Here is a 7,815-nt window from a genome sequence, read left to right on the forward strand (position 1 = left end):
GTATTTCTTAGTAGAGACGGGGTTTCACCATGTTAGCCAGGATGGTCTCGATCTCCTGACCTCGTGATCCGCCCATCTCGGCCTCCCAAAGTGCTGGGATTACAGGCTTGAGCCACCGCGCCCGGCCGACCCTGTCTCTTTAAAGACAAAAACAAAATTAGCTGGGCATGGTACCACATGCCTATAATCCCAGCTACTTGGTAGACTAAAGCGAGAAGATCACTTGAGCCCAGGAGTTCAACGCTGTAGTGAGCTATGATCATGCTAATGCAATCTAGCCTGAGCAACAGAGACCCTGTGTCAAACAAAAAAAAAAAGAAAAAGTCATATTCTAATACTTGAAACAAATTCATCCCGCATACTTAAAATTCTGCACCTTTTTCTTTTTTTTCTTTTTTTTTTTTTTTTGTTGAGACGGAGTCTCGCTCTGTCGCCCAGGCTGGAGTGCAGTGGCCGGATCTCAGCTCACTGCAAGCTCCGCCTCCTGGGTTTACGCCATTCTCCTGCCTCAGCCTCCCAAGTAGCTGGGACTACAGGCGCCCACCACCTTGCCCGGCTAGTTTTTTGTATTTTTTTTTAGTAGAGACGGGGGTTCACCGTGTTAGCCAGGATGGTCTCGATCTCCTGACCTTGTGATCCGCCCGTCTCGGCCTCCCAAAGTGCTGGGATTACAGGCTTGAGCCACCGTGCCCGACCTCTGCATCTTTTTCATCACTAGTATCACACAGCAGTTGTTCGGAATAAAAGAAAATAAAATAGACAGTGTTTCAATCTGATTTAGATCTAAGAATCTTACTGATTTGTTGAAAATATTTAATCCTCTCTGCCCTGTCTTTATAATTTAAAAAATAGAAGTTAATCCATAAGAGTGATTAATCAAACCTAGTAAGAGACATATACTGAATTATGCTGTTTTTTTTTTTTTTTTTTTTTTTTTTGAGATAGAGTCTTGCTCTGTTGCACAGGTTGGAGTGCCATGGCACCATCGCAGCTCACTACAGCCTGGACCTCCTGGGCTCAGGCAATCCTCCCACCTCAGCCTCCTGAGTAGCTGGGACTACAGGCATGGGCCACCACGCTCAGCTAATTTTTGTATTTTTGGTAGAGATGGGGTCTCACTGCATTGCCCAAGCTGCTCTCGAATTCTTAGACGCAGGTGATCCTCCTACCTCGGCTTCCCAAAGTGCTGGAATTACAGTTGTGAGTCACTGTGCCTGGCCTGAATTATGATTTCTTGTGCTGTCTGACCTATTTAGAACCAGTGAATTTTTACACAAACTCTCTATTGAAGAAGTCACGCTTTGCCTAAACTACCTTGGAAACATGTCTCCCAACCACCCGTTCCTTACATTTGCAATCAGCTCCATGACACTGTTCTTCAGATAGACCTTCTCCAATCGAGACATGCCGTTCCACCGAAACCTGGCCACCAAAATGCATAAAGTCAATAGAACCACTTTAGAAGTCTTGCCTTTACAAGAGAATAGCACTAATTTCTACATTTGATTCCACTGGAGATTTCATTACGAAATTATACTTTTGATTTTGTACCCGTCAACAAATGGACAAAAATGATCTACATTTAACCAAAATATTAACAGAAAAATTCTTGGGAAAAGGTTTTATATATGCAGTGGTCCATTAGCTGGAATCTGCACAAGATTTGTACCACACATCAGTTTCTCCTCATGATTTTATTGATGGGCCAAAATTGAATATACATCTAGGTCAACTCCAACAACGTACTCCAACAAGTGCAAGCAATGTACTTGCTTTTCAGAAAATGCAGTTTTGACATCACTCATTTTTTGTGCTGGCTTACAAAATAATTCCAGAAAAACTATGGCTAAGTCTTGAAGGCTACCTCTTCTGGCAGGTGTTGAGGGTAGGACAATCAAGTTAGGAGGGGTTTTCAGTTATTCTCATATAATCCTACTTTGGATGTACTACCCAGAGAAAGCACACAAACTCAGAAAGAGAGAGAGAAAAAAGAAAGCCCCAGTGCCTAATGAGAGATTTACTGACCTATACATTGCATTACTCTAAAAAGGCTTCTAGGGCTACTGGCACATAGTCAGAGCTCAGTAAGTATTGGCTAAATGGCAGGTAATAATTGTTGAATGGGTAATATGTACCACACACTTTACATGGATGAAGAAACTTAAGAAAAGAAAGGTTAAATCTTGAATGAGAGCTCCTGTGAGGTTCTGATAACATCTAGGGGATCATTCCTTTCTTCTTGGAGACTGCTCTTCTCTACTCACCTAAACAGCATCTCTATAGGTTATATAAGATATAAAAATATGTTCTCTCAGACTTCAGTGGTAATGTCCAAGAGCTCCTTACTTGACAACGTGTTCCAGGATCTGAAGGCCAAAATGTCTGACGATGGCAATCTGTGTTTTCTCAGCCAACCTCAAGCCACAGGGGACACAGATAGGACACTTTTCTTTAAATTCTTCACAAAACTGAAAGAAGAAAAGTTAGTGTTTCCTTTGGAGGGCTGAGAGAATAGGAACTAAAGAATTTCATCTTAAGAAACTCCAACCAGGGCCACACCTGTCCCAGGACTCTGGGAGGCCAAGATGGGTGGACAACTTGAGTCTAGGAGTTTGAGACTAGCCTAGGCAACATTGTGAAACCCCATCTCTACTAAATATAGATTTTTTTTTTTTTTTTTGAGACGGAGTCTCACTCTGTCCCCCAGGCTGGAGTGCACTGGCATGATCTCGGCTCACTGCAACCTCTGCCCCCCAGGTTCAAGCAATTCTCCTGCCTCAGCCTCCCAAAGTGCTGGGATTACAGGTGTGAGCCACTATGCCAGCCTAAAAATATTTTTAAAAATTAGTCGGGCATGGTGGCAGGCACCTATAGTCCCAGCTACTACTCAGGAGGCTGAAGTAGTGGGAGAATCACCTGAGCTCGGGAAGTCAAGGCTGGAGTGAGCCAAGATCTCACCACTGCACGCCACCCTGGACAACCAGAGTGAGACCCTAACTCAAAAGGAAATTCCAACCTAAGCTATATGTTTAAGTTGCAAAACCTAGATCAATATTATATGGATCTCCAAGCACAGTTGTTTTTAAAATATATATTTAATATACAAATATAAAAATGTATAAAATGTTATATATATACATTTCCTCCGAGTGGTGTCCACTCTATTTTATGTATATATATCATATATATATTATCAGTAAAGAATTGATAAACATTTCTTCCAGTGTGATGGTTCCAGATTTTTTCCATGCTGTGGCCAACAGTAGCCCTACTAGTGTTGGAAAAAAATGGACCCAAAGGAATAAGAAATTTTTTGTTAGAGACATCCACCGATGTACATAGGGGTGAAATAACAATTTCTAGGGTTTCTTTTAAAAACCTTCGAGGCAGGGAGAGAGGACAGGCGGTGGAAAAAGCAAATGTGGTAAAATCTTTAATTGCTGAATTTAAGTGACAGGAACATGCAGAATCACTGTCGTATTCTCCCCACTTTTGTGTCTACTTTAAATATTAATAATAAAAACCAAACTAATAGAAGCCAACTGTTTCTGACTCCAAACCCTGTGGCATACATACACGTATTGTAACATTTCCTCCAAGTGGTGGTCACTCTCTTTTTTGAAGTTAACATCACTTTAAAAATGTACAGCACAAGTATTTTCTCCTAAATGGCCATTTCTCACAGCCCACACACGTTGTTTTGTGGGTAAGTAAGCTTGAATTGTATTAGGACCCTCAAACTGCAACATACGTCAGTCCCAAGAGCAGAGCATTCGGGTCTCAAGCAAACTACTTTCAGGAAACCAAAGTGCCCTTGTTAAAATGCAAAGTAAGTGGTAGAAATTATCTTTGCGCAAAATAGCCTAAAAATATCACATTCAAAAACATGGGAGAAGTAGGGGTGCGAGAATTTCCTCAGAAAATGTCCAAGACACAAACGAAAGTTAGCGAGAGATGTTAAAGGATATAAACATAAGGGTACTAGAGGGGCTGGAGCTCGGTCAGTTCGGGTAAGAGGAGTGAGCCAGCAAGAAAACGTTTAGTGCAAGGGAGACCATAAAGAATGAAGCTGGTGTTGGGGGCGGGATCTACACGTGCGCCTCGGGAAGGCGAGGGGATGTCGGGTTTGGGGAACGAAAATGGGCGAGGGTTGTGTTGCGAACAAGAGTGCAAAGAGAGGACAGGGGGAGGAGAGGGCTGTGGGAAGCAGCGGCGAGATGAGAAGCAGCTAGGGACCGGAGTGTCCCAGGCAAAGGACAGGAACAGCGAGTAGAGAAGGCGGGGGTTTGGGAGAGGCGCAGAGGGCCGCGAAGGGAAGGTCCCGAAGAGTTGGAAAAGGAGGTCCAGGGGCCGCGTGGGCGGGAGACTACCCCAGTTACAGGCGGCACCGGAGCTGCTGGGGCTGGGAGAGAGTGTCGGGATCGCCCCAGGACGCCAGGACCCCAGCTACCTTGAGGGCTTCCAGCCGGTACCGCTGGGTGGAGTTGGGGTCCATCATGACCGTCACCGCTTTCACCAGCTGCTCGCACAGCGCGTTTACTTGATCCATCGCCATGCCTAGCGCCACGCCTAGCGCCACGCGCCGAGAGCGCACACCACTGCAGTCCCGGGACCGCGAGGCACGACAGCTCCCTCGGCGAGACCACCCGTTGGTACCTGGCCGCTGCTGGCAAGCGGGGGTGGGAAGCTGGAGGAGGAGCGTGAGCACCAGCTCGCGCTGGGAAGATGCCGGCGCTGCGCACGCGCCCGGCCCGCCACTGCGCACGCGCCCGCGGAAGTGGCGGCTCCCGGGTGAAGGTTGAGCCTGGATGGGCGGGGCGGGAAGCGGAAGGGCCGCGGTGCGCAGCCGCGTCAACGGCCCTTCATAGCGCGCGCGCTGTCTGACCTCAGTCTGGCAGCTTCGTAGCTGGGCGTGAAGCTCTCGGCTTTTTGCTGCTGGGGGCGGTTGCCGGGGCAAGCTCCTTTACGACCCCTTCTCGGTTTCTCCGTCGTCACAGCGAACAAATCTCGCTCGAAACTCACTGGCCTGCTCCCAGAAAGGCGAAAAGATATTCAAGAGCCCTTCCGTTTTCCTTCCAGTGGACCCCGAGCCCAGCATTTGCGGCACCCGCTGCTGGCAGTTTTGCCAGGTGTTTGTTACCTTGGTAAGAAAATTTAGAACCGTTCGCTGTCAGTGTGTTCAGACTTTCTATGTTGCCTTGGCTATTGGTTTTATAATGTAGCAGTGACTGGGCCAACGTTACGTGAAATATAAATCATGCTAACAGAGATAAGGCCCTGGTACTGTCCTCTTAAGATTTTTCTTGTAGAAAAAAGTATGTTTTTCTCTGTAGTTCTTAAACCTCTGTCTTGGAATTATTTTCCTGAATGTATTATTACCTGGTGGGCACTAAACTTGTTTTGTGCGGATTAGGGTAACTCGAGATGTTAAAGGGAATAATGCAATTAGTGAAGGTTTGTGCAGTTTTGATAGTTGGCCAAGTGCTATACGTAAGATTTCAAAGTAGTGTAATCCTTATCCAAAAGCATTGGCTTGGGCAGAAAGTCTGCTTCGTTTTCCATCTTTATAAAGCTCTTGGCCGGTCGCGGTGGCTCACGCCTGTAATCCCAGCACTTTGGGAGGCCGAGGCGGGCAGATCACCCAGGTCAGGAGTTCGAGACCAGCCTGGAGTTTCGCTAACATGATGAAACGCCATCTCTATTAAAAATACAAAAATTATTTTTGCATTTTTAGTATTTTTATACAGGCGTGGCGTCGCGCGCCTGTAACCCCAGCTACTCAGGAGGTTGAGATGGGAGAATCGCTTGAACCCGGGAGGCGGAGGTTTCAGTGAGACGAGTTGGAGCCATTGCACTCCAGCCCGGGCGACAGAGCGAAACTCCGTCTCAAAAATAAATAAATAAAGCTCTTGCTTTCTCGAGTAAATACATAAACGGAAAACCTCAAAAGCTTTATTATCTGTTAAAGTCTGCATGTCTGTTTTTGTGATTGTGTGCTTAGTAAATGGTTTGCTGAACTTAAATCACCGTTTCCTATTCCTGCTCCACTTCTGGTATTTGGACCTAATATGGTGCTTAGCCCGTGTTTTTTTTGTGACAATACTATTCGTTGGCTCAATCTGTTCCAGTACTACAGAAAAGCCCCTTCAAAGTAAAGGGATTTCTGGCATGTTATGGTTTTAACTGGTAAATGTTTAAAGTATCACATTCTGCCTGTTTTAGGCGAGTGGTCGATTGGAATTTATAAGGAATTAATGCTTTGACTACTGTGATTTCAATTATTTTTCTTTCCACTCACCCTCCTGCTTTGCAGTTGTAAGACGTTTTTTTTCAAGGTAGTTGTTAGTTTTTGAAATACTTTTTTTAGAATACAGTTGGGTGCTCACTCAACTGTATAACCTGTGTTTCTCGTATTTAAATCATGGATTGCTGGTGTTTCGATTGTCTTATGTAGATCTTGGCTCCCAAACTGCTGCATATTGGAATTAACTGGAGAGCTTTTAAAAATCTCCGTCCGGGCGCGGTGGCTCACGCCTGTAATCCCAGCACTTTGGGGGGCAGAGTCGGGCGGATCACTAGGTCAGGAGATAGAGACCATCCTGATCGAGACCGTTTCACCTAACACGGTGAAACCCTGTCTCTACTAAAAATACAAAAAATTAGCCGGGCGTGGTGGCACACGCATGTAGTCCCCACTACTGGGGAGGCTGAGGCAGAGGAATCGCTTGAATCTGGGAGGTGGAGGTTGCAGTGATCTGAGATCTCGCCACTGCACTCCAGCCTGGGTGACAGACCGAGACTATGTCTAGGAAAAAAACAACAAAACAAAAATCCCCATGCCAGGCTGAGCGCCCATGCCCAGGTCATACCCATACCGATTAAGTTAGTATATACAGTTGTGGAAGTCAAATATCAATAGTATTTAAAGCAGCCTGACCAACATGGCAAAACCCCTTCTTTACTGAAAATACAAAAAGGCTGGGCGGGGTGGTACGCACATGTGTAATCCCAGCTACTCGGGAGGCGGAGGCTGAGGCAGGAGAATGGCCTGAACCTGGGAGGCGGAGATTGCAGTGAACCGAGATTGTGCGACTGCACTCCAGCCTGGGCGACAGAGCGAGACTCTTGTCTCAAAAAAAAAAAAAAAAAAAAAAAGTAAAAGTTCCCAGGTGATTTTAATGTATAGCAAATTTTGGGAGCCACTGCTTTGTAGTTCTTCCAGATTACTAAAAATGTTAAATAATAGTTGGCATCCACCCTCAAGCCAAGGTTTGTTCTTCCAAGCTACCATTTGTACCTTTTTGTATGTTTATGTTAGATTGAGTTTTCTTTTGTGTTTAAGAAATTTACATTAATAGAAAAATCACAGAATGCTACAAAGTAATTGTTACAGGCAAGAGCCACTGATGGGTGCTTAATGATTGAAAGATTGAAGAGAAACAGAATGTTTGCTGTCTGAAAGTATCTTTGATATTTTTAAGTTACAAAAGGAAAATAGCAACTTTATAATGACAAATGTGGCAAAAAACATTTCACTAATCATGGTTAAATAGGTAATAAGATATATTGACAGCATGTATTCCCCCCCATCACTGCCATTATATTCTTGCCAAAAATGCATAATCTTGATCATGAGAAAACACCAGACAAACCCAATTAAGAGGCATTCTCAAAATAACTGTCCAGGCCGGGTGAGGTGGCTATGCCTGTAATCCTAGCACTTTGGGAGGCCGAGGCGGGCGGATCACAAGGTCAGGAGATTGAGACCATCTTGGCTAAGGTGGTGAAACCCTGTCTCTACTAAAAATACAAAAA

General features: G+C 45.1%; 2 protein-coding genes across 4 annotated transcripts in view; one reads left to right on the forward strand and one right to left on the reverse strand.

Annotated features, from left to right (window-relative positions):
• Window positions 1-4,773, reverse strand: part of XPO5 (exportin 5) — a 53,606-nt gene extending 48,833 nt beyond the window's left edge. Inside the window, exons 1-3 of the mRNA XM_025381732.1 lie at window positions 4,451-4,773; window positions 2,347-2,468; window positions 1,350-1,422 (exon numbers count right to left, since the gene is read on the reverse strand). Of these exons, the coding sequence (XP_025237517.1) occupies window positions 1,350-1,422; window positions 2,347-2,468; window positions 4,451-4,555 (300 nt within the window). The 5' untranslated portion in view covers window positions 4,556-4,773. The remainder of the gene's footprint in view (window positions 1-1,349; window positions 1,423-2,346; window positions 2,469-4,450) is intronic.
• The window catches only part of POLH (DNA polymerase eta), a 37,077-nt gene continuing 34,035 nt past the window's right edge, over window positions 4,774-7,815 (forward strand). For 2 of the 3 annotated variants that reach the window (XM_025381733.1, XM_025381735.1), the window contains exon 1: window positions 4,774-5,144. The gene's annotated coding sequence lies outside the window, so the exon portion shown is untranslated. The remainder of the gene's footprint in view (window positions 5,145-7,815) is intronic. The other variant, XM_025381734.1, reaches the window with a different exon arrangement.

The sequence above is a fragment of the Theropithecus gelada genome, chromosome 4, assembly GCF_003255815.1.
Source record: "Theropithecus gelada isolate Dixy chromosome 4, Tgel_1.0, whole genome shotgun sequence".
In the NCBI taxonomy this organism is placed as follows: Eukaryota; Metazoa; Chordata; class Mammalia; order Primates; family Cercopithecidae; genus Theropithecus; species Theropithecus gelada.